Source organism: Cyprinus carpio, chromosome B12 (assembly GCF_018340385.1).
Source record: "Cyprinus carpio isolate SPL01 chromosome B12, ASM1834038v1, whole genome shotgun sequence".
Taxonomy (NCBI): domain Eukaryota; kingdom Metazoa; phylum Chordata; class Actinopteri; order Cypriniformes; family Cyprinidae; genus Cyprinus; species Cyprinus carpio.
In genome coordinates, this window is record NC_056608.1 from 17,142,590 (window position 1) to 17,169,960 (window position 27,371).

Consider the following 27,371-nt stretch of genomic DNA (forward strand, 5'->3'; position numbering starts at 1 on the left):
GAAGTGAAAGACAAGGGAGCCCTCTAAATCATCCAAAAGGGATGAACTCTCTCTCTGTCCCTCTATTGCCTGGAGACTTCCGGGAGAAAGAGAGAGAGAGAGAGATAGAAAAACACCAGAGACCACGAGTTGCTTAATCAGGTCTTCTGGCAAAATCTTTTCACCTAAATTGGATCTGGAGCTGAGTTTTGCAACCTGACCTTTGATGAAACCCTTTATTTTTCATGGAAAATCATTCCAAACCAGAAATCCACTTTACAATGTTAGGCCTACAGCTAAAGTCATCTGGATTATGGAAGCATTTGCAACAGTAAGTAAACTAGAGCAAACAAAACTGAATGTGATAACCAAATTTAATCCATGTAAATTGCGTGTTCAATTTGTTTTTGGATTAAGAGCAAAGGCTTTTCTACAATCAGACAAATCAGATGCCTACTTTGTCAGGGATGCTAGGGATATCTGTGGATCTATTTTCAGATGTCCAGTATGGGATGAACCAATGCATTAGAAAGCGTTCCAGCCACATTAACAATGTACACAGGACAACCTGAAGACAAAAGGGTGTAAGGGGATCCGGCAAACACTCTGTGAGCCAATTTCCCACTAGAGATGATCAATCAGGCCCAGAAGATCCCAGACCATCTGTGGAGAGGGGTCAAGAACATATGACCCCTCTAACAGCTACTAACATGCATGTCACATGAATCCAAATGTTAACTTTACCATCACCATATCCACAAATGCTCTAAGGGTGTGAGAGCTGACCTCTTGCTAATTGCAAGAATAAAACAAGACATTATTTAAGCTAAGACACCTGAAATTGACTGATCAGATGTGGCCTGGTGGCTAGTGTGCATGCTCTAACATGTTGAACATTGCGGTGACCCAAGTTTGAGTGCGGATCAGGTCTCACCTCCTGGTCACACCTCCCACCACCTACTTGTTATTTCCTGTCTCCGTAAATAAAAGCGGCAACACTAATTAGAATCTAAAAAGAGTATGTTTAAGAGTGCTTCTTAGGTTCACATGGAGAACCACACAAGTTTGCATAAGAATTATGATAAATACCACTCCCACTGAACAAGCAACAATAAAAAGCCCATTGTTTGTTCACAGGTGCTGAGGAACAGGCAAGCATGGATACATACAGACTCGCGCTTAATACACTCGCTCTCTCAAGAGGAGTTATTTTTTGGGGAAAGGACATAATAATGATCCAGACAGGCTCTTTGAAATTCACTGATCCAAAGAGAAGGGATCTGCCCATCTGTGAGACTCCCATCTCTAGAGAGGTAGAGAGAGCGAGAAAAGAGAGAGAAAGCATGTGTTTGGGTGTGTGTGTGTGTGTCTGTCTGTCTTTGTATGTTTGCTTGAAACATTCAAATAGCCTTCATTTCGGATGGATGGAAGCATGCTGGAGGTGGGGGATAGGGATGGAGGGGGTGGAGGAGGAGGAGGAGTAGCTCAACACTAGATGAAACTGAAAGTTAGTCTACACGAAGGCTCTTCACACTTGCTTAGTTCTTCTAATACACATTTTATGAGTAAATAAAGGAAAAAAGAGAAAAGAACACCCCACCAGCTCAGATTGCCTCAGGCATTCTGCAACCAGGAAAATAAAGCTGGAATGTGGGCAGGCCTGGGGTTTGTGTGCCCTGGGGCGGGAGAGGGTCCGCTGGGCCCGTATTTACTCCAAAGCTGGAACCGCTGGGGGGTTCTCAGCACTCTGACAGCACAGAGCCAGAGACCCCAGCCTGATCTCCTCCATCCCCTCACCTCTCACCTTGGCCCTCTTCATAATAAACTCCCACTGACATTTTTCTTTCACACTGCCTCTAAAACTGATCTTCCAAACAGTTGGTGAGGCAGGCATCTTTTGAAACTTAGGCCTAAAACATACTCTACAAAAGTATTTGGACATGGACGCTTTGAGCAAAGCAAGCTTGATTTCATGTATTGCTCCAAAATAGCATTAAATAGCATGAATGCACATTGCATTTTCAGCACTGCCACAAGGGGTGCTATAATGGGCACAGAACAACAGTTAAACAGTTAAACACAAAAATGGTTTGTTTATAGTTAGCTACCTGAATAAAAACATTCAATACATTAATGGCACAGGTATTTAAGGTTAACGCTACAATCCCACAGAGAGACAACTGACCCAAAAAATGTACTAATTTTCTCATTTTGGTACACATTTGCAAGAAATTGTCTGTCTGTCTGTCCAAACAATGAAAGCCAATGGGGTTCCATGATTTGGACCTCAACTTTCTTTCAAAATGTTTTCTTTTGTGCTTTGCAGAAGAAAACGATACATACTGGTTTGGAACAACATGAGGATGAGTAAATGATGACAGAATTGTCATTTTTTGGGGTGAAGTATCCATTTAAGTTTTCAAGTGCCACAGTAATGCAAGAACCTCAACATCTCTTCCACTTAAAGAGACAGTTCAAGAACATTTTAGTTAAATCATTCCCTATTCCCAAATTATTATTATCTGATCCAGCACCTCAAATACAGTAGCATGAGATACATGTGGCCATGCTTGTGATCTGTTTATGTAGCAGGTGTTGGCTTGTGTATTAGTCAAACAGCAACTGATTCACCTGAAGCACTCAGACTGTGTAAGGTACTGTGTTAGTGTGCACATACTACCAATAAGTAATGCCATAAAGAAGTTCTGCCAAGCCTCAAAGCCAGACTAGCTGTTTTAGAGCAGCTGTCCTCCTTGCTTGAGAAGGCAGTAAAATAAACAAACCATCTCTCATGGAGACAGTTGGACAAAGTGACAGTGTTCCTCTATTAAAGTCCATGTAGGCTGACATAGCATTTGGTGATTGCACACCAAAGGACTGCTGATCCATTAATATTTCTATTAAGCAGGAACAAGTTCATGTGTCTTTTCAGGCTGTGGTTTTCTTTTACCCAAGGGGCATAGAAAAGATCTGACTAATGGATGAGACATAAAATTTATCAATTAGGCTCAAGAATATTAATCATGTGACACATCATTTGCCCAATTTTAAGTTTAGTTTGCTATGAGGAAGGCAACTGGAGGCTTCCTTTCGGTCTTAAAATTGTCATTTTATGTGGTTGGGTACAATTCTTTTAACAAGACTATTGAAATATATATTTTTGGGGATTACTTCCCAAAACTGTACCACCTCCCCACCCCTTCTACTCTTTCTTCCTCTTGTTCTCTCTCTCTCTTCTGGGTGATTATGGGCCCCTTAAGAGCGCTCTATAAATAACCCTGCAGGCTCTAGTCTTCGTGGCTGGTGTCTCCTCCAGCAGGGCCCATAATGAGACATACAGGCAGCTAAGGCCTAGCAACACACCCAAGAGCTGCACACTTACACAGCCTGCAGTGTTTCAACACTAAGAGATGTCTCATTCCTACCCTGCAGAATCTCATACACTGACCTACTTACCAGCTACGTGATCTTCAGCCTGGGCATAGGGCTTAGTGGTAGGTGTGCCTGCACATAGGTCCTGTAGAGTTAACATTGGGTTGGCATGGAGTTTGGACTTTGGACCTCACGTTTAAACACACACACACACACACACTTGGCCGCAGATTGAGAAGGTAATTACCACACTAGTGCACACTCTCAAGTTCAAAATAAAGACTACTTTCACCTCCTGCAGCAACAACAACCTTCAAACGGGTTTCAACCTAAACACACACACACACACACACACACACAAATAAACCTTGAAGCACTCCAAACTCCATATTCATAAGGTCTGGTCCCTGAGTGTATCTGAGCACCATTATCTGCCTCAAAATTCAGAATGGTTGCAGGTCAGAAGCATCAACGCAGGACACCCTTCTGATTTTACACTACAACACAAACCCGAACCATACTCCGGGAACATCAAACACACTCAATGTAGCACAAATACAACAGGCTGGTCTATTCAGACCAATCTCACTCTCAACTACATGAATTTAAATGGCAGAAGGGATTACTGTAACTTTTGTTGGTTGGTGATGTATCCATTGGGTAATTTTTAATAACAAATGGCTATCGACTGATGGTTACTGGCATAAGGTATGCAAAGAGTAACAATGCTAATGACCTGTCCATTATAACACGACTACCACTACTATCAGGGACAATACCTTTCTTTTGCTCCCTAATAAATAAAGAACTGGTTAATAGAGCTCATTAAAACGGAGGAGGCACAGATGACAACAAGACCCAGTGAAGGTCATGTGATGGGAGCTACGGGCAAAGCACCATGGGTGATGGTGCGACCCCTATCTTCTCTTCTGCACCCCACGAAGAGCACCCTTCACCTCCAAAAAAACCTGTAGTAATGATTTTGTTGTAATGCACTCCCTACCACCACCACCAAAAAAAAGCCTCACAAGCACACATAACCCCTCCTCCACCTCTCTGTTTATTACTGCAGACATCCATCCACAAACAGTGGCAACAGACACCATCACACACAGCAATTACTGCTGAATCTTTAATGCACTCTTTAAGCATCTCTCTCTGGCACTGTGTCTTTCTTGGGCAAACCACAGACCTGTCTTGAACCATTAACGGAGGGGAGACTGGGCACTGGGACAAGAATAAGCAAACTTACTGACTGTATATAAGCTCTTTTCAAATCCAAAAGCTCCAGCGGAAACGTCCTTTCAGGTAAAAGTCTTCAATCTCGGCTCCAAAAAAAAAAAAAAAAAGTAAGGAGCCATTAGCTCCTATAAGAAAATTTTTATTTTTTTATTTGCCACAGAATTAACATGTTTTATTTATTATTCTTTTCTAACATTTCAATCATACTTTCATGTGTTTATGTCTCATCTTTTCTTGAATTTATCAGCCTTTTAATCGATCTTGTAGATGACCTGGGAAATATGGTTCACTTAAAGTGGGAATTAAATGTCTTTTCCAACTTGAAATATATAGTCACAAAGAATTGTTCATGACACAGGATCTGTACAAATATCATGGACCATAAGCATCACTTGGCCTATAGACTATCACAGCATATAGACTAAGATCTTGATAAGAAGAAGCCATATTAGTAATGATTATAAACGAGAATTGTTAACAAAATTACCAATATCCAAACAGCTGGCAGCTTTACCTGTTGTAGTTTGTTCAAGTTGTGCACGAAATAGACACTTTTCTGCACTTTTACTTGCACATCTCCGTCATTTCGATCTCTCTCGTGCTGTGTTTAGCAGGTATGCATCAGTACTGCTGTGCTGCAGAGATGAGGACTGTTTAAATCTATTTTTTCCACTAAAACTTTGATGTGCATCGTCTCAGTTGAATATGTGAACATAGCAAATGATGAAATTGCAAAATAATCAGGAAAAAGGGCATTACATGCACATTTTTAAATCATAACATGTTAATATATATAGTCGCCAATGGCAACCTCAGCAAAAACTTGCAAATTAGTATTTTTGGTCGTAAATGCGACCGTTTTAGTCGCAGTCTGGAGCCCTGTCAATGTAACCCCCTTCTCGCTAATGATCGATTCAGTGCACAGATAAGATGCAAAACTACATGTGTAGCTGGACACAGCTGGGACTAATGCAGGGTGAGTGTGAAAACTAATCTCTACTCTTAGCTAAACAGTAACACATGCCAGACATGCCAAGTCTGAACATACTAAGAGGTCTATTCATAAGATGCATAAGATGCACCTGTGCTATACTGTCAAGCTCACACAACTCTCCCTGATGAAAGAAAACATCTTTATGTGCATTAATTCAAATCGACTAAATAAATAGCAGACCTTATCTGACCCAGGTTGATTTATGCCAATTCAAGGTGGATCAGCATTGTAAAGTATTTATGAAAAAAATAACAGCATTTGTGGTTAAGTTGGCTGATCAAGAAAGTATTGGTGGTTTAAGTAGCAACACCAACAAACCAGGACTTAACATTAAAATTTAATGGAAACGTCCCAACATGGAAATATCTTAAGCCTTGGTCAAACTAGACTTTGAGCATGCAAATTTTTTCTGGACACTACAATGGACAATGAGTTTGAGTTTTTGTTGTCCTGTGTTTGCATGCATATGAAAGAGGTGAAATTCTAGTCTGACAGCAGCTTTAGGACCTTAAAGGGTTAGTTCACGCAAAAATGAAAATTAGCATGTGTTTTACTCACACACGAGGCAGGTGTATATGACTTTCTTCTTTCAGACGAATCCAGTCGGAGTTATATTAAAAATTGTCCTGGCTATTCCAAGCTCTATCACTGCAGTCAGCGGCTGTTGCAGTTGAACAGTCCACAAGTCGTCAAATAAAGCGTGCGTATCCATAATAAAACATGCCTCACATGGCTCCGGGGGGTGAATAAAGGCCTTCTGTAGCGACTCCATGTTATTTGTAAGAAAAATATCCATATTTCAAATGTAATAAACACTTTTCTCTCACTTCCATTATCTGTCATACATGGAAGCTGTTCCGGCAAATAACCTAGAATGTTGGGGTTGCGCGATTAGTGAAGAATGCGGAGAGAGAACAAAACAAAACATTTCTGTTGCCGGTCATGAATTAGAAGTACAAACCGAGGATTTGCAAAGAAAAATGTCAGTGGATTTCGATATAAACCAAGAGGGGACTGGTTTTCCTTTGCTAAAGTAAGGAAACTTTGCTTCCTTTGCTCCTATAAACAAACTCGCAAGACTAGCATTTCTCAGAGGCACGCATACGTGCCCCTTAGCCACGTGAGGTACGTTTTATTATGAATGCGCATGCTTTATTGGACGACTTGTGGACTGTTCAACTGCAACACCCGCTGACTGCAATGATAGAGCTTGGAATAGCCAGGACAATTTTTCATATAACTCGGACTGAATTCGTCTGAAAGAAGAAAGTCATATACACCTAGGTGCTTCGAGGGTAAGTAAAACACTAATTTTTGGGTGAACTAACCCTATAATAAACAGCAATGATTCAGTTACAACATCATAAGCTTTTGTTTCATCATAATAATGTGCTGAAAACCTACCCACAATGCTTTGTTTCACCCTATTACAGACTCTGACAGTTGATGATGACGTGTACACCTGAACTTACATGAAGCTGGCTTCTCTGCCTCGTATTCTCTCTCCAATCCACTCATTTACTTGATGCAACTCATTGCAACGCTGCGTTAACAATGCTCCGGCTCCATTTCTAAAGCCTCCTCCATGCAAGGCTGCAAGACATGGACATGCAGATTTATATGGTTTAGGGGGTGGGTTTTGTTTTTTTACAGATGTGTTCTATAAAGGTTAACATGCACTGGAAAAAAAAGCCTTGGCTACAAACTGTGTGTTTTTGTCAGTTGGGGAAAGCAGTACAGAAAAAAAAGCCCTCAGCCAAGCCATCAAGTTGAACATTGAACTTCACAGTAGTAGCTGCCTTTCTATGCCTCTCCTTTTGATGTTACCTCCAAAGCAAGGGATCAAAGGCTTGGAGTGTGGCGTGGGGAAGTCCCAGGCTCTTAGCCTGGCAGCCCGTGATATATGCAAAAGTCTATGCCAAAAAGAGAGAGAGAGAGGAGAGAGAGAGAGAGAGAGAGAGAGGGAGGGTGGGTGCTAGAGACAGCAGGCTTGTATGGAATGTGGCTAAATAGTGTGCTTTACTTTAACAAACATTAAGGTGATGCAATCACTCCTTTCTGATTTTTTTTTTTTTTTTACAGTAAAGTGTTGAAAACAATGAGGGCGTGCCAAGAGAAAGGCTTAGGCTTGTGGGTGCAAAATGTGTATGATACCACACTGACAGATCCAATACTCCACCCCCTTTCCCTCACACACATTGTGTCATACTCACATAAATATACAAGATGACGTCTGACTTACAGCAAACACTGGCCGTATAAAATGCTATCCTTCACAAACCGACACAAAGACAGGCACAAGACCCACACATATGGATACAATAGGCTCATCTGAGGTGTTTAAACTAACTAAACCCTGCTTGAAAATTTTGCACACACAAATATAGGTCTACACGTGCAAGCACACACACCCTTTCCCCAGGGCTATAGGATTAAGAGGTCTGTCTGGCTGACAGCGAGCCCTTCCTTCCCACGTACCCTGTCAATTCCCTCCCTCCCTCCTGCTTGCTCGGCCCCTCGGCCCTGCTCTGCCAGCCAGGGAGGAGGACACACCTGAACTTGACATCGATCTGCCTGAGCTTTTCTCAGCACCACACACACATGCAGAATCACACACCCAAAATACACAATATTTGTGTCTGTAAAGAATGAGCGGGGGACAGTACTGAAAACAGAAGAAATGCTGCAGGAATAGTGATCTCTGATATGCCTGATAAGTTTTCTTTTGAAAGGGTTTAAAAAAAAGTGAAAGATGAGCATTGGACTAAATCTTTATTTGAAAAGAATTTATCTGAAAACATCTTTAATGAGTTAATAAATATTCATGATATTAATGACACTACCAAAAACAAATTGTAAAATGATGCAGAGGCTGCTGTGAACACTTGTGTGAACAAATTAATTAATTATTTTTTTTATTTTTGTAATTTAATTGATTTGAAAACATCTATATTGCATTGTTTTTTACTCAATATTAATTTCACTATCAAAAAATAAATGTAAAATGATGCAGGGACTTCTGTGAACACTTGAGTGATTACTCAAACAAATCAATGATTTTTTTAATTAAACAGGTTCATTGAAATCAACAAAATGAACGAACTCAACTAAAATGATCCTTCTCAAACATAAAATAACTGTAGGAAACCCTACAGTTTTAAGGACTTCTATATGCAGCTTTTGCAAGCCCTTGAGATCCTAAGTGTGCCATTTGGTACAGGACCACTTTATGAGGAAAAGAAAAAGACACATTTTCTCTAGACCTTGAATTCTCAATTACTCACTAGGTTCTACAACAGTATCACTTCTGCTGCTCTGCAATCCTGACCGTTTTACTCATTCCCCTTCACCTGTGTTTGAAAACAGCATATGTGATCCTTTTTTCAAGTGGACACACAGATACTGTCTGACCACCGTTACCAGTCATAGTGGGTCAGTGTGTGTGTGTGGCTCCCCATCAGGCAGGCAATGCCAGTGTCTCCGCTCCAGCACCAGATTCTTTAAGAGTCATGGCCTTGAGAGGGAGGGGAAAAAATGAGTGTGGATAATAGGCCTGTTGTTAAAAGAATGGAGGAGAGAAGGAACAAGTGAAAGAAAGTGGGAATGAGAGGGGAGGAATATTAAAGATAAGCAGATCCCGTTTCACTTTCCAGGTCATCCAAGGGCTGCTGCACTTGTTGTCATTATGTAAATTTGTGCCAGCTGGACACCTTTGGCCACTGCACCACCTATAAAGGTCACAATTCTAAATTGCAATGTGTGGAGTTCATAATGTTTCTGAAGACCTGCGCTTTCTGTTCCAGGACTTAACTTTACATTAATTTCCCTATAAATAAAATGATGCTGGGACTTATATGCTGTAGTTGTGTACCATGTTCACTGTTGATTCAAACTGCTGATCAATCTAACTGCAAGGTGCTTCTGAAAATGACAGTAAGAAAAATTAAAAACAAGGGACCATGCTTTAAAATGATTATACTGGTGTTCATCCCTAGGTTTTGCGGGCATTGGGATGTGTAGACACGTACAGGTAGATTTGCCATCGGGGCCTGCGCTGGCAAAGCTGGGCTTCAATTTGAGCTGCGGTGATGGACGGCTAATGAGAGCAAAAAAATCCATCCCGTATAACAACAAAATACCACTGACACTCCCGATCGCCGTGTTCCCGAGATGAGATGGAAAAAAAAGCAGAGGAGGAATGAGAGCCAGAGGAAGACGGGCAGGGAATGAGAAAGAGGGAGAGAAAACTCACAATGATGACACGCAAGTGCAAAGAGCGATTAAGGATTTACTTTCAAAAGGGCCTCCATTGATCTTTTTTGATAGACCTGCAATAAATCAAACCAGATTGACTCACATGAGAACGAAGCCTAATCCTTTAGTCAGATCCAGAAGAACTCAAACCAAACCAGCTGTTAATTTAGGCTTTACAAGATAAAGCAGGCGAAAGCCAACCTGATGTACCCTAGGGCAAGGGCTTACATCATCTCTGTAAAGCAATCAACTTATTGCCAGTTTGGATAGGTAATCAGAGTACACACTGGGAGGAGAGAAAAAGACAGAATGGCAGGGGAAGACAAAGTAAGAAAAGGTCTAAAAGGCAGAAATAAAGAGGCTGTATGAGAAAAGCAGACAGAGAATGAAGTGGGGCGGGGGGAGAGATCCAGAAAACAGGCCAAGGGTTATTGCATGCTAAAATATGTAGCTATGCTAGAGATATGGCGAAATATGAGAGGGAAGCCACACAGGCTCTATTTCTTGCCTGGGCACCCTGTAATTTCCCTGTACATTTGGCCCTATGCCCATGGCCAGTGCCACCTCGGTAATGCCCGGTCAACCACACCGAGTCAGCGCCATAGCCTGCCATGCTAATTAAGCCAGTTATTTTTGTTTGTTTGAGTATTTTTCTTCACCAAACTTTTTTTTTCTGCCAGACGAAATGATCGAGACGCGCCATCCTGTCTTTTCTGGTTACTTTTCTAATGTCTTTTTCAGACCCACATCCTGTTTGTGTATGAATATAGGAGAGACATAGATATACTTTGCTTTTATACTGTATATTTTACTTTTATACTTTTGTTGAAAAAAAAATCTAACTTTTTATAAAAATATATAAACAATTTATTATTTACATTAGGGCTGCACCGATACTGGGCTCCTGTACTCGTAAAATTGCCCCAGTACCAAACAATGTGTGAATAGAGCTGTGTCCAGAAAACTTTACACTGAAAACCGAACTACAGAGAGTAGAATGGAGCTATTAGAGATTAAGGATGTCTATGAAGTACATGTAAGTAATTAATATAATGTTAAACAATCAATATTCACGCCTGTATAGCGGATGTGCGTGAGCTGATAAGCAGAGCGCGCTGAGTGGATTGAGTGTGCGGGTGCACAGATATGCAACCTTATCGAGTGAATATCTCACAGACATCACTGGAAAATTTGTAGTTCGGTCGGATACAGTATGTCAAAAGCAAGTAAGTAAAACAATGCACATTGCTAAATGAAGCCAGCTAACATGATTCATATTATTATTATTATTACTATTTTGTTTCTGTACCCAATATTTAAAAAAAAATACAAACGCTGTGAAAATACAGGTATCGTTATACATTAGTTTAAATATTTAAAGTATTTGTTTGTGTTTTTGAAAATATGTGTTATCTTTTAATCCCTTACTTATATAATCACTTTATAGTTCTAATACTATTACTATTATTTAATACAGTTAAAATAACAATAATAAACTGGAACCTAAAATATTAGTATTACTTTTTATAAAAACAAAAAATAAATGCATGTAGTATATGTATGTATATGTATAAAGATATAAGATAAAAAGAGAAACAAGGATGTTGTTGATTTGGGCAGTGACAGGGAAGCATCACTCAAACACACCCAGACACACATCCACTCATTAGGTACCATGTTCTTGCCTTTAATGTTCTGTTTACTATGCACAACAAGATCAAATCTGAAATCCAATTCCAGGCCTGACCAGGGCCTTTCACTTTAGTTCTGAGGGAGCCTTGAAAAAAGCCAGGCTTGTAGTCTCTGGAAAGTGTCCAAGAGAAACTGAAGCTCAGGAGTCCAAACAAAACCCCAGGTGAAATCAGAGTAAAAGCAGGAGCCCGCATCCCCACCTTTCTCCGACACACTGCATGCACACAGGGATCACTCAGACTTTGGGTGTCTGCTCTACACAACTAAATTGAAGTTAAACGAGCCAGGGGTTTGACACACATGTGCACATCCATGTAAAGAGCTTGGCACTTCTGCAGCGCTCTGTTGCGCGTACTATCTTTAGTGCTGAACTGAGGCTGCCCCTCCTCTTCCTTTTAGCGGGTGTACCACTCAGCCTCGTGCCTTCCACCATCCTCACCACGGGGTCACACTTTTAATTACATAGAAACAGTAATCCCATCAGACAGATGGCAAACAGGCCGTCACCCAATGACTTTATGCCCAATTGAATCATTACTGATGTTATTTGTTAAATTATAGCAAAACACAACAACACCGCCGAGCAGGATTTGCACAAGAAGCTAGCGAAAGCAGATGTGCCCTCCTGTCGAGCATCTGTGACAGAGATCAAGACAGCGTGAAGACGGGAAGTGGAAAGTCGGATCTGTTTTAAATGAATAATATTCTAATCAGTGCAAGCAAATGCAGACCCTTATTATCTGTTGCGAAAAAAACAAATGAAAAAATATGATTCCTCCACCGGACAAGGCATTTCCAACCAACTTGGTTTGGTAAACCACATAACAAGCGCAATTGAGAAGTGACGAGAGTTCTTTTCTTAAAAGAGGGAGCGTGTTTGGTTTATGGGCTTTGCTCAGCACCGCCGTTTGTCTTTAGGGAACATCCCAAGAATCCACTCTTTCCTGAAAACCAAACACAGAGCTTCAGTCCACAACCTTGCTGCCAGAGCCCATTCATTCTTTCTCTCGCTCGCTCACTTACTCTTTCTTTCAGTCTCCCTCTCCCTCTTCTTTTCCTCTGCCCATGGCTTCTGTCAACAATTAGCGGTCGCCTCTTCCAGAGTCCCAGACCACAGCACCCCGAGCGTTAAACTATGCAATCTCCCAATCAGTCCCTCAACATAAATTACAGCTTGCGACATCGTTTGGGAAAGAGACGCACCTCTGTGCCAATAAACAAACAATTCCCATAAAATTGTTTTTGACAGAACTAATACAAAACTCCAAACTCAGTCAGAGTCATGACTATATAAACCATAGTCCTTAAGAAAGTCAATAAAAATATTTGGAGCCTGTATTCTTGGCTTGCAGCAGGGCCTGACTGCTCACCTGTTGTGTTGCTTGGTGTTAATGTATGTCTGATTGGTGCATGTTCTGGCTGGGCCCCAGGGTGTCGTATTCCATGCTGGGTGGCTAGACTTTGTGCCGCAGATGGGAGCTCCTCGGCCCAACGCTGGAGCAGTTAATCTGCATTTAACCATTGGGGTACAAGCCACACCATAATGTAACACTAACATTTTCCATTTCATAAAACACAACGAGGCGAAGGCAGAATTACGTCTTTGCGCTCCCAGACTTAGGGTTTTAATTATTGCTTAGCTACCATAAGACAGGGGGCACAGGGTCATGGCTTAAGACAACTCGGTCACAAAATCCAATTATTTTAAGATCAACTCAAATTAGTTCATATAGAATGGCTGTTTAAAATACTTGTCCTCTGCTTGGACCTGATAAGACTGGCAGCTTCCCTACAAACCGGAGCAGTTGCATCTAGAGGCATGTCCACTGCTGTAAAGTGATCCAAGCAGCACCCACAAAACTTCCAAGCTGTCAGTTTTAATCCTTTCGTGACTATCGGTCAATAGGCTGCTGCCTGCAGTTGTTCTTGCGTAAAGACATAGTAGATACCGAGCTAGAAGAGGACCTCAAGAGTGCTGCAAATGGGAATTTGCGATTCCAACCACTATGCCTAAAAAGAAGGGGTTCCTGGGACGTACTCAGTGGGATTAATCATAATTTCTCATCTGCAGTCAGGAGGATGCTGGGAATTACTAATGTAGATGCTACTGAAGTGAGTTTTTTTTTTATATATAGCCACAGAGCTTCAGGGAACAGAAGTCACATCCACCAAAGCATCCCTGGTTCTCCGTTCTGTAATAAGACAGAAGCAACCAAATGACTGTCAACATAAAATCTGCACACGCTTAAGTAGCATCAGTAAGATCTGACCACAAAAAGCAACATGAGTGGTTCATCTCAAGTGTGCGGTTGCACTCCTGGAGTCCGGTCCCAGAGGCGAGTGAGCTGAGTATACGAGTGTGTAAGGCCGCACAGCAGCTGTGAGAACGGCAGAGGGCCAGCTGCTTCCCTGCCGGCTCTGATTTCCTGACCTCACAGCCTGAGAAGCACACAGTCAGGTGACCAGATCTAAAACCTTCTTCATGTCCTCAACCACCCAAGTGCAGACTCTTGGGCAAGAGGGCACCCACACACCTTTCTGCTTTCAAAATCTTCCCTTTGCTCTCTGCGTTGATAAAAGACTTTGGTTCAATCTGCGGGCGAGCTCTGTAAACCGATGCCTTTTTCTTCATAGAGTTCCCCGGGCTGTGACCACCGTGTTTGCATACCACAAATCTTGCGTAACTGTCAAGTGGTTTCTCACCAATGAGACTTTACATTAATGGAGTAGAGGATATTCATCCACTCTAAATCAATAGTGTGTAAGCCAAGCAGATTGACATGCCTCAGGAGAGGAACTCTTGTTTACTCAAGTGAAGTAACAAAAAGAGAAAGTCCCCAGATGGAGGGACTTTCTGTTTGCTGTCCTTTAAGGGGAAGACAACATTCCTCTTCAAAGGTTGCTCAATACTGTCGTGCCGTTCAGAAGGATAATGAGATGGGCGGAAATGGGCATGCAGAGGTGATGGCGAGCTGCCCGTCACAGTGGCCTCATCTTTGCGTGCCTCAAGTAAATAGCAGTTTCTATACAGTAATTGTAACTTAATTGTAAACTGAGGAGAGATCAGGCAGAATGTCAGAGTCAAACTAGGTCAGTGAGGGACTTACTTTGGACTGACTAAGCTTCTGGCCTGGTACTGCTTCCTCAAGCTGTCTTCCTCACACCCTGAGTGATTTAGTTGGTTGACTAGTCATGATTGAAGACTCTGGGGGTGTGTTAGGCCACGTTCGGTGAGCCGCCTTACGGAGCGTGGCCCTCTTCCCGGCTCATTTGAACTGCAATCCTGCTCTTTTGCTCTCAGTGCATCTTTTTGTCATTTGAGAGCTCATGCCCCATTTGTATTATCCACTGAAATGACAGAGGGAGGAAGAGGAGGGGGGATGATGGGAAAAAGGAGGATCTTCAAGGAGACAGCTCCAACGAAACACCCCCGATAACACACACATACTTAAACCCACACACACACTTTCCTTGACTAATGTGCCACGACACTCGTACATCACCCACAAATTGGCCAAATGAATTAACCACGGCCCCTGGTTAGCGTTTCGGGCTTTAAATGGATTTTACCTCTCCTGGCCTAGCCAATAATTGCATTTATCCATCTTGTTGAAGCGGGGTTTACACACTTGCTAACATCATGCCAATCCAGGCTACATTTTCTGCTCCAATGGCAGGAGAGGAGGAGATTTGTCATTGGATCATAACAGGTAATTCAAACAACAATTAGTGTGACGACTCCCCCGTATGTCAATGTCTGGCAGGGTTTGATTGAGCTAGAGGGGTCTTCTGTTGCTACAATCACCCCCCTCCACCCATCTGCCATCCTGCATACCACGATGAATTGAGCTCTGCTGAATTTTAGTACTACTCATCCACACCACTAGGCGCTAGCAAACAGAATCCCAAGTAAATGGGACCTGCAGCTACTTTTCACACACATAAACAGATGCATACTCTGTAAGACCGACAAAGCACTTGTGTCGAAGGCTGCTGCAGGGGTCATCTGTGCACTCACAAGTGTTTGAACAGGAGTGCATTAGACACTCCAGGGCACACAGGACAATTGGGCTATGTAAACACTGTGGGACTTCCTTCCCTTAAGATCTGGGCTTAGACAACCTACTATACGGACTCCTGCTCAAACATTTTTTCCATCTTCGCCTCCCATACCATAAGACAGCACACACAGTTAAAAACATCATCACATACGTCATATAGGGCCCTATGAAATCCGTTTTATTGTTTCCTGAATTTCGTTTTATTTTTTCCAAATTCCATTTTTTCTGTTTTAATTTTTCTGGATTCTGTTTTTTTCTGTTTGAATTTTTTCTTGACTCCATTCCTAGTTAAATTAAATTCTATTAATCAAAAAGCATGTCGAATTAATTAAAATCATGAAACTTAAAAAACATAAAAAAAATATAAAAAACTTTAAAAAAAAAACATTAAAAAATTATGTATAGGGCCCTATGAAATGTTTCTTTTATATTTATTTATTTTTTACGATTTTTATTTTATTGTTACCAAATTCTGTTTTAGCATGTCTAATTATTTGAATCCATAAAACAACTTTTATTTTGACAGGAGGCCATGAATACCATTTTACAGTTCTGTTTACGTGATTTTACTCAAAAAAGTTTTACTCAAATGCTCATGAAGTGACTCTCAGAGCAATTCTGGAGATGTTGTTCATGTGTTCACGTCCTCATTTAGAGAGACAGCAGACGCTGAAAACACTGTGAGCGTCACTGTGCCATTCATTAAACGAGAAACGCAGAACATGCAGGATTCATATTTAAATTGACTTTTGTGGCTTAATATTTACAGATACTAGTCTATATCGCGATTTGATTTAAATGTAATGACCTACTTTTTATAAATTAATTTAAAATTTGACAAATTCCGTGACATTCCTCATTAAACTGTGAATTCCATTTTTAGGACTGGATTCCGCGATTCCGTCCGTGTTTTCCGCATCACAGAAATCATAGGGCCCTAGTCATTCAACACGAAGAAACGAAACTGAGAGAAGTCAAGGCCTCCACATCATTGAGTTTTACGTTTTCATCATTGTTGAGTTTTAAGCTTTCATGGTTCTCAACACATTTCTCAAACGCTGGATAATTTTTCCCCTCGGTGACCTGAAATCTTTCACTTCGACACCCCATGCTATGACAAAGCAGGCAATTTATCTTTATTGATATTTGAAAAATGCAAAGCGTGACGGCCCATAAAGATACAGGTGCTGTAAAGCTGAAGATAAAGAAAAACTGCCGGTTCTAAAGGGCATCTAGACGAACGCCACGCTGCTGTCGCTTACCTATTCCATACCAGCCTCACTTAAACTGATTGCTGGCCAAAGTAAACAGCTCCAGGTCAGGATTAAACTCTCTTTCCTTATAAATCACTCCTACTCATCACACTCCTACTCATCGCTAAATCTTTCTGTTCCGCAGATAGCCGGTGGAGAGAGATCACTATTCACTATGACTGGCAAGCAGTCATCATCTCTATTTAACTCGGAGGGCTGCTGAATTACACCGCCTCTATGTCAGTGGTCAGATCTTAACACTGTGAAAGGACATTGGTTGCAATCAGAAACCACATCTGCCACCTCTGGCTAACACTGATCAGACTCATGAAGCCCTAGGGGCAGCAGGCCAAAGATACACCTCCATTCAATTACACTCCTCACTCACAATGCAATTGACAATTCGTTCAGCGAGGGAAGTCAATTCCCTGCGTTTTGGAATCGACCGTACTGAGTGTTCACACTGTCCTCTAATGAGATGTAGCCAGCGACAGTTGAAACAGGCTAATCCGTAAGGGTGAAGATGTACAAACAAACCAACATTTCCTACAGTCTGCGATAAAAACATTTTATGTGCATGCTGGAGGTGTAGACAATTCCCTCTAATTTGATGTGAGTCTCAATGTAAGATTTATCCTCGGACACATCAACAAGACAAAACTTGTATACGGCCATGTGACAAGCACAATGCTAATCAGATGAAATATTATCTATGCTGTTTGACAGCCATTCAGCAGGATATGGCCAGTAAAAAAGCATAATGTAAAGGCTCCAGGAACGCCATTGCACACCCATTATTTAACACAGAGGATGGTTATCTTCTGATAGTCGGGAAGATCTGTTCCAAAAAAAACCTTCAAAAACGTGGTTTATGAAGTTCATAAAGCACGTATCTCCAATAAAGCATGCAAATTTCGGCCTTTTGTACCTCTAATCTTAATATAAACCCCGATTAGCGGATTAATTTCTTTCAACCCTGGTAGAAAATCTCCTTCACCATTTGTTCAGTTCTGAATGCAGTACCTTTGCTAGAAACAAGCATGCAATAAACTCATTAGCGAACAGACAAGCACACACACATCCACACACACAGTCCGGGCCCTGCTCAGAGCTTATCCCTTGGCAATTAAAAGTTTAATTAGAAGATTAAAAATACATGGGCTGAGTTTTATCACCTATTACTTTCTCAATTATGTGCTTTACCCATACAAAACGCTCCCGACATATCTACAGGAATTAATGCAGATTATCGAACTAAACAGGATTTCACCTTCTGCAATGCAACATTATAGAATCTAATTTTGCAATCAGAGCTAGGAGACAAACTTGTTGATGTGACACTAAATTAGCTCACTTCCTTACCAAAGGGAAACATTTCAAAAGATGGAATAATAAACACTGAAGCAAAACGGTGACTGGTCAGGCTTCACCTTTTTTTAGAAGCTTCAATAACATGCCTTAATGAAGATAACTTTGTCCTACTTTCATGTTTAAAAATAGATACTGATAGTTTTTTATTTGTTTTTCTGTTAAAGTTCTGTGCAGAAGTTTCACTGAAAATGTACGTCAGTGACAGACTTCCTGTGTGAAGAGAGTGATGGTCACCCTATCAGGCTTTTTATCAGGGGAGAATATTTACCACAGTCTGATGTCATTGTATTTTCTGTACTAGAGGTCCATCTGACGTACTGTATGACAACACCGATCATTATGTTTTAAAGTCTGATAATGAATGATGTCCAGTAAAAAGACTTTGTACCGATGAGCACAAGATGCACACATGCTCTTTCACTGGAAACTTCTGCACTCCTATCATTAAGCATACAAGTCAGATGGCAGCTCCAGAGAGCATGTGTGTGCACTTTGGCCCAACCCGAGCACGTTCCAATCCAAACAAAAGCCCAGTGCAACCAAATTCAGCCAGCGTCATCCAAGCCTCTACGCTGGAGAACTTCCAGCCGACATTTTGATGACGAGGCGAGAATCAGGAAGCATTAATAACTTAGCCTAATTCATATAAAAGGTTAAAAGGTGTGGGGGGGGGGAATGCCACACACATGGCCTGTCCATCAAACATGACTATAAACTTGTCACCTCCTCCTTGTCGCTTTTCAGTCCCTGCTGTGATTTTTTCTTTCCTTCATTTTTTTTCTTAGTAGATAAATGTGAGGCCTGGGGGCTCTATTGTTTGGACATCTAACCAGGAACTGTCGCCACTCTCATTGCCCCCACATTAGCAGCAATTATGCGCCCTATTCAGACTGTCTTTGTGCATCTCCCTCCTCTCCGTCTTCCATCTCCCCCACTATGCCACGGCGGGCAAATCGACCCCGCTTTTTCCCGCTTTTCCTAATCCCCCACTCCAGTCCCACATACTGCACAAGGTTAACTCCTCTAAAACATTCCTTCAGAGCAAAGTAGATATACAAAAATATTCTGATTATAAAATCTAATCTTTTTTTATAACATCTATATAATATAACATTTATAAAATAACATTTAAATGATATTTTGAAAATTCCAATTCTATCATATTTTTGTGTCAGCACAATAAAACTACACTAGCATACATTCAGGAAAAAATAAAACATGCAAATTAAATTATACAAATGCACAAATTAAAATATTTATTGGCCACAAATATTATATCTTTGTATGTTTCTCTTTTACATTTTTACAAATTGTTTCATAATTGTGCTTCATAAAATTTTCCTGAAAAGTCTTAATAGTCTGCATACAGTGTGACAACATGCCCCTCTATTGTCACAATATCTCTTTTTCCTGGGGAATAATTTAAATATTCAATAACCTTTTAAAGCCAGGATTTTAAGGTATGTGCCAATACAGAAAATGATTTTCAAAAAATAAGCCTGAAAATATTTCAATAAAGCCCTTTACATATATTTATATCACATTACAGATCAAGGAGTTTTAAAATATCTGAAATGCATTTATAAAATATTTTGTGATCTAACAATCTGTTTTTTTCTTGAAGAATTTCTGTACTTAACTGTAGATGAAACTAGATTTATGCAAATATGTCCAAATTTCACAGCTTTAAAAAAAAAAAGCAAAACAGTTTGTATCGTAACCAAAAATGCTGGCTTTTTAACACCTAATTATTTATTAATTTATGTTTTTATTAAGATCGAAAATTAAAAAATCAGCCAAATCATCTAAATATTATGGCAGATACTAGCACAAGAACTTTCAGAGATTTCCATTTGGAAATTGTATTATTACACTTCTTGTAATTAATCAATATTAAAGGTCTTAAACAGTCCTTGACTCAAAAGGCCTCAACACTGGCGTTCTGACCCCCATCACACACCCCGTCAGGAAAATCTGCCTGTCATTTAAGAATTCACACGCAGCTATCATACAGCTGGACAGGCCTGCAGACGGTGCATGTGCACAGAGAGAGAAAGAGTAAATTCATCTCCATGTTTCAGGAGCCCCTCAACGTGTAGACCAGCAGCAGGACTATATTTAACAGATGACAAAAGTTGCATTCCAGACGTAGAGTACGATCTTTGTGTTGATCTTTGTGTATGGAAATAAATGGTGAAAAGGAGAGAGGTGAGGGGTGGGGTCAACAACACACAGCTGCTAAGCCAATGCAGCTCCATGAGACGCAGAATTTACAACAGCATTTATCTGAGTTCCCCATTTATCAGTTACAGGACAGGATTGCGTTTGCAGCTTTAAAAACAAACGGGACGGGAAAAAAAAAATCAAGAAAAAGTCTTTGGCGAATTCTAAAATTGGGGAAAAAATTGACTATTTCTATTTATTTGCAATACGATTACGAAATTCTTAACAGTCCACATCCAAACAAGAAACCTTCATCAACTATTGAACTAGTGCAGAACATTGTATACACAAAACGCTGTCTTAAAAAACACCAGCGTGACACAGGGAGAAAGAAAGAAACAATCAGGGGAGAAAAAGAAAAGAAAAAAAAACCACCAGGTTATTTTCACACACGATCATAGAGAGCAGCCTGGCCAAAATCATCAACGTAAAAGACAACTGAGCACAGCAAGTAGAAAAAAAAAAACATCTCAGTAAATATTTACAGCACAAATCTTTTCCATTCATTTACCAAGCACTAACAAAACCGTACTGTACTCTTTCACGGCCCACCCCCTCCAACCCCCCCACCCACATCTGCGATTCATTGACTTTACAATTTACCACATGTCGAGATGGGAGAGGTCGGGACTCTATCTGAATCACGACACAAATATGCGAGTGATTTATTGTTTTAAAAACCATGGGCCGATTTAGTGCAACTCCACTCTTCCTGAGCATTACTCCTATTGGCAGACCATGAACAATTACAGTTTGGACTAATTAAGCCCTGAGAATGCGCTGTGCGCCGCTAATGTCTCACAGACCCTGCTTTCAGTTTAATGGTGCCAAACTTTGCTCCCCAACTTAACTCGCACAAACCCAAAACAGATTGCACTTTTTTTATGGATGTTTATCAAGCCCCAGCAAACAGAAACCGTTTGGGTTTTTTTTTTTTTTTTGGCGCGCGTAGGATGGGAGGAGGAAAAAAAAGACAAGGAGGAGAAGGGAAGAGTGGCGGAGAGAGAGAAAAAGAGAGTCTTGCTTCCGCCATTCTTTGTAAACAAAAGTGATTTGCAAAACAAAAGGATGGCAACCTTCTAAATTCACTGTGAGTATATTTTGTGGAGAGCGGCACAAAACGCGAGCGCGGAGCTCAGTGAACCCCCTGCGGATAGCAATTAGGGGCCATTAACATGTAAAGCCAATTTGATAAGGTGTGAGTCTATCCCTGTAAATCCGCATTAAACTATCTTCTGCACCTCACACGACTATTCAACACACATAATCCATATGATAAAGCATTGTTATTGACGTCTTAGCCTAAAAAGATTCTGCCATGGTTTATTAAAATATATAGGGCTACATTAGGGTTGAATGTATCTTTGGCAAAAAATATTAATTACACTAAATCAGTTTAGAAATTTTTAGATTAAATTATACAGTAAATTTAAAATAAAAAAAAATGGGGGGAGGGAAATATTCCAGGTCTCCGCCATGCATCTCCTTTTCTTTGCTCTAAATAGTGCAGAGTGCATTTGGGTGTTGCAAGTTTGTCTTTTTTTATATTATGTTCCTTTTTTAAACTACGCATAATTATACATTGAAACCTGAAACCTCTGCCAAAAGTCTGCAGGCCTAAGGAATTATGGGGGCAGGGGTGGCGTCAAATATCTTAACATTCATAAGTCAGAGAGGCAGTAAATAAACCCAGCGGATTTACGGACATAAAGCCCCCTGCCAGAACTCAGCCGGCCAGACCTCTGCTCTACCTCGCTTTCCCCTCTCCACAGACCTGTTGAGGTGCGATTTTAGCCTACAGCCACCCAGTTAACCCAGCACCTTTCCAACCACAACACACAAGTAGAGTGTGTCCGCCACGCAAACTGCTCTCAATGAAAGAGGGGGAAGAGTGGCTATTGTCTGCAGTTTTTAGTGAGGGAAAAAAAAGAGGATCCAGGCATTGTCGGTAGAACGTCACGGCAAATTGCTGATTGCTACCAAATCATTGTGAAGCTTTTCCGACTGAGGTGGTTGGAAATACAAACTCCCGTTATAACAGCTCTCAGAGGTCAGACAAATTAAACTCGCTCTCTCCCTTCAGTCAAACACACACTAGGGGAAAAGCATTTCATCACTATTGCAAGAGCCGACCATCAGGGAAATTCAGCTGACACATGGTCTGTGTAAATTAAATTATATATTGTTTTCAACTGTCACATCACTGATATCAACCTTTAGAGAAGCATCCACCATTACCTAAATCCTTACAGATTAAATAATACGGCACTAGCAAATTTATCCTTGAAACAAAATACTGGATCAATTAATCCGGTTTCATAAATAAACACATAAATGCCATAAAACTGGAATATATCATCTGCTTGTTTAATACAATGTAGATTAATACAATCAATAAAGTTAAAATACAATTTTAAAAAAATGCCAAGAAATGCAAAAAGCACATCATCGGCAGCTTAACCCAACAAGCCCCATGCATTCGTTAAACGGAGCGACAGCTAATCGATGCTCAGGTGAATTATTTATCCTCTACTTAAGTAATGCGTTTATGAATACAACGGCTTTCAACTTCAAAGCGGTGTGGGTCGGACGCCCAGGCAGCTCATAGGTAGCAGACCTCATGGCAGAGAAGCGGGGTGAAGGGCTACAGCACAATGTCAAAGACTGAGATCTGTAGGCCTGGTTACAGTAAGAGATCAAACATTACAACATACAGCTATAAAGAAATTGACTATATCTATGGGTATAATATTTAGGCTAGAGGGTCAGAACAGACCTGGACTGACTCCCACATATAGAGGAGGATATCAAACAGTGATCCTACCTCCGTGAGAGATCGCTAAATATATTCTCGGTAGCCAAAAATGAATAAGCCAGCGATTTAGACAGGGCTCCATCCCAGCAGGGAGAGGAACTATCAGACTATGAACTCTGGTAACAGCATCTCTGGGATTCTTCACAACCTGCTTTAAAGAAGACACGCTATATGTCAAATATTTCCTTCTAATGCACATCTGCAGAATCCATACTGATGCTTTCAGAATTTTCTGTCCTATTTATTTATATGTGAATGTTTCTAATGTACATTTATATCAGTAAAGAAATTATCAGCAAGTGAAGAACAAATTTTGTAAAAAGGCATGTATTACGATGCACGCAATATCCAAGACAAACATAAACAGCCAGAGATGTTTCTACAAAAATGTCTCACTGATACTAGAAACAGCAGAATGGCTTTAAAATACCTGAAGTTGAATCCACAATTTCAGAGCAGTACATTTCGAAGGTAGTCATTTACTTAATTTCAGGTTACACCACATGTCATTGTCATAAAGCGTACCTTCACGTCTCAGATTAAGCCTAGAGCTGATTATGAAAATCAGAAATGACAGCAAGATCCTACTGCACAATTATCCTATCCTTATTATGTTATATCTGCAGCAATGACATCTAAAGAAATTATAAAATATCAATTGAGAAAAAAAAAATGTACCTACTAAATCAACATAAATTCTTTCGGGTGGCAAAAAAAAATGCATAACTATGCATAGCTGAAATAAACAACATAATCTGTATTAGCACTGAAATATTAAGCATCTATTCTCATTACATGTTATTCAACATTATGCATGCTCTAAATAGGAAGTTCATCATGCCATGACAAAATGTTAATGTAAGCATAAAACATATTATATTTAATGTGCATTTAAAGCAAATGTTTGTTTAATTTCAAAACAATTCTGACACTAACATTTTACTACATACTGTGTAAAGGGTGGAATGGGCAATATTATGCTTTCATTCCGACGATCACAAATTCATTGACTGCCTTTCACTAATTACCATAAACATTTCCCATGATGCTCTTTGCCAATAACATTTATGTGCATTGCATTCTTTAAATAACACAAGCAGTATTATGTTAAGCTCGGATAAATTAGTCATAAATTAGCTCAGATAAATGAATAACGTGTCATTTTATGTGGCACACTGTAAAAATGTTTTCATCATCATGTCATAACAGCATGATTTCCATCCATTTAAACTGTCAAAATAATTTGTCATTTCTACTCGATTTTCTTCAGCAGTAATTAAATTCAAAGCGGCAGAAAAAAAGGAGACTGTAGCCTAACTATAGCAGCACTTTGATTTCATTTTTAAAATATTAAGGCTGCAATTAAACTTAACATTTTAATTTCTAAGGGTTAAATGCTTCAAAATAACAGAAACGCTTTATTTTTTCACGTGTAAAAAAATCATAACAACGATAATAACGACAGTAATAACAATACTATTATTATAAATTCAAACATTCTTGTACATTTCAGTTTTAGTAATTCCGGAACACCCGCTACTGTAAATTAAACGTCTAGTCAGAATAAAACGAGCTTATCCACTAGTTATTCAAGTAAGACGATTAAAATAAATAACTCTGTAAAAATACAGAATCTAAGGCAAAGGTAACCTGCCAAGTATGCAAATATAGCCGTGGAAAATGAGAAGAAAATATAACAACAGAGTTAAAAGTTGCAGTGGCCGTGTGTTTGTGAACGTCATGAAAGCGTATTGTGCGTTCCACTGTACTCGCCGCTCGCAGGCAGCGTTCGTTCAGAGCGACAGCGGATCCGCGGGAACGGCGTGCCACTGTACAGCGTGGAGTGAAGTGTGGCAGAAGTTCACGAGCCGACCAAAGCAATCCCTAAACATGGACGTGGTGCTTTAGCTACGTGCATGTGGCTGCAGAAACACGTTAAAAACACTTACTGTGCGCGCGGTGGGTGAGAGCGATCCGTTCGGGAGGTACGGGCTCGTGAGGTCGGGAATCATTATAAATGGATAGCCCGGGTACGGTGGGCTCTTGAACAGCCCTCCATCTTGCCTTTTCGCAGCTAACATGGCGGGGGGGAAAAGAGGAAAACTTTTAGTTTAAGTTACATTCCAAAAATAAAAAAAACTTTGTACGTATGTGCAGAAGCAAACGGAACCGAGGCACCGTGTTGTTGTCCTCTGCAAAAAGATGATTTAGAGAAAACAAGCACTCACCCTCCTCTAAACTTTCTCTTGTTTTGTCTCTGAAACTTTCAGATCTAGGCGGAGGCCGTCTTTCCGCCGAAATGCAACGAAACACAGGGAATGCATTGAATAATCACAGCGAGGAGATCGTTAGCTAGTTAGCAGCGTGTTTAAACAAGAAAAGTGCATGTAAAGTTGTGGACAAGTCGCGGATTCGCGGTTATTTGTCACTTACCTCGGAATCCGAAGAGCTGTTTTGATTCGTTTCCGACTCGTTTACGAGAGAAGACTTGACATCTGCTAAATCCCTTTCTGCTGAGGAGTTCTCCGAAATCTTTTCCTCCTGCTCGCCCTCGTCTTTGAAGGAAATCATTTCATCGTTCGCACCCAGATCGTCCCCTCCACCGCCGTTCAGCTGCGGCATTTTTCCCGAGGAGCGCTAATTTTGCGGGGGGCCAAAAACACCCAAAAGTTTTTAAACCCTTGATCTTGGTGTGATCCCCGAATCCCGAGTTTTAAGTTTAGGGACTCGCAGTGGCGTTTGGCTGGATGAGTGTTCAAAACTCAAAAAGAAGAGGGCAATCTTGGCAGAAACAGAAGCCGGAGACGGAGCTGAGGCGCTCGGATTGAGGGAGTTGAAGTTGGTCGGAGTGGTTTTCAGTTCAAAGGCGGCGCTGATTGACAGATAGAGAGGGATGGAAATAGAGAGAGTCTGGATTCGGGATTATTGACAGGGAGAAACACACAAGAAAAAAAAAAAACTAATGAGATTCAAACAGGGAGGGACTTGAAGTGACGTTTTCATAAATAGAGAGGGGCAGGAAAAAGTACTGGAGGGGGAAAAGGGCTTGAGCGAGAAACATAGAGAGAGAGGGAGAGGAAAAGAGCTTTTGGTGAAGAGCAGGACAGTTAAAGCGAGTCGCCCCTGTTTGCTTTTGTACAGGAATGAATGGGAAAATAGGCGGAAGACACTTGTGCGGTAGTCTGCATGTTTCTGAGAGGCGAAACGGCACACAGCTAGAATCACATCGGCTTCCTTATTTTCTGCAGTTGTTTTAGGAGGTGTCGGTGGGCTGAAATAACCCCCCTAGCTCCAAACACCGACTCAGATAACAATACACTCTGAATTGCTCTAAATCAATCCTATTTTTGAAAACATCACTTCAAAACGATTTTACTTAAAAAGGCTTGACTTGCAAGGCATTTATATCACAGTTGTTTATGTCCTTGTATTAGTGACTTAAAATGTGTTGGCATTACCCTACGAAGCCTATATAATCTTACATAGCCTACTGATTTTTTTTTTTTTTTTTTTTTATCATTATATCAACATCTTCGTCGTCAAAAAACGTAGGCTAACTTCCCACTGCAGCTTGTCACTTTGATTTTACATAAAAAACAATTTTTTTGTGTGTATTAAAATTCCTATAAGGTAATATATAAGATAGTTATGCATAAATATTTTCCTAAAGGAAATATAAACACTTACATGCATATATATTTTCCTATTTATAAATTAATATAAAATAAGTGATTAAATTATATGAATATACACACACACACACACACACACAATGCAATTAAAATATATACACACTTGTTAAAATGAATAAAGGTCTTGTATTATATGTGTGTGTGTGTGTGTGTGTGTGTGTGTGTGTGTGTGTGTGTGTGTGTGTGTATATATATATATATATATGTATATATATATATATATATATATATATATAAAATATGTTGGTTCCGAGACAGGCTAATTAAGGGTATGCATTGTGAATAAAGACAAGGGGGAGGGGGTTGCACATCTCTTCTCTACAAAAATGCAAGAACATTTTTTTTTTTATTTGTTTGTGTGCATTTGCTTTTGATTTGTTCATTCTGGATTTTTTTTTTTAAAGTGTATGTATACATACATAT

The 27,371-nt window shown here is 40.3% G+C and overlaps 1 protein-coding gene across 36 annotated transcripts in view; it reads right to left on the reverse strand.

The window, feature by feature from the left end:
- Positions 1–26,223, reverse strand: part of tcf7l2 (transcription factor 7 like 2) — an 87,839-nt gene extending 61,616 nt beyond the window's left edge. For 9 of the 36 annotated variants that reach the window (XR_006156119.1, XR_006156118.1, XM_042735768.1 and 6 more), the window contains exons 1-3: positions 25,691–26,223; positions 25,485–25,552; positions 25,206–25,330 (exon numbers count right to left, since the gene is read on the reverse strand). Coding sequence is in view for 34 of the 36 variants with exons in the window: in XM_042735768.1 (XP_042591702.1) it covers positions 25,206–25,330; positions 25,485–25,552; positions 25,691–25,878 (381 nt within the window). In the remaining 2 variants the exon portion in view is untranslated. The remainder of the gene's footprint in view (positions 1–25,205; positions 25,331–25,484; positions 25,553–25,690) is intronic. The other 27 variants (XM_042735752.1, XM_042735741.1, XM_042735747.1 and 24 more) reach the window with 5 other exon arrangements.
- Between the last annotated feature and the right edge of the window lie 1,148 nt (positions 26,224–27,371).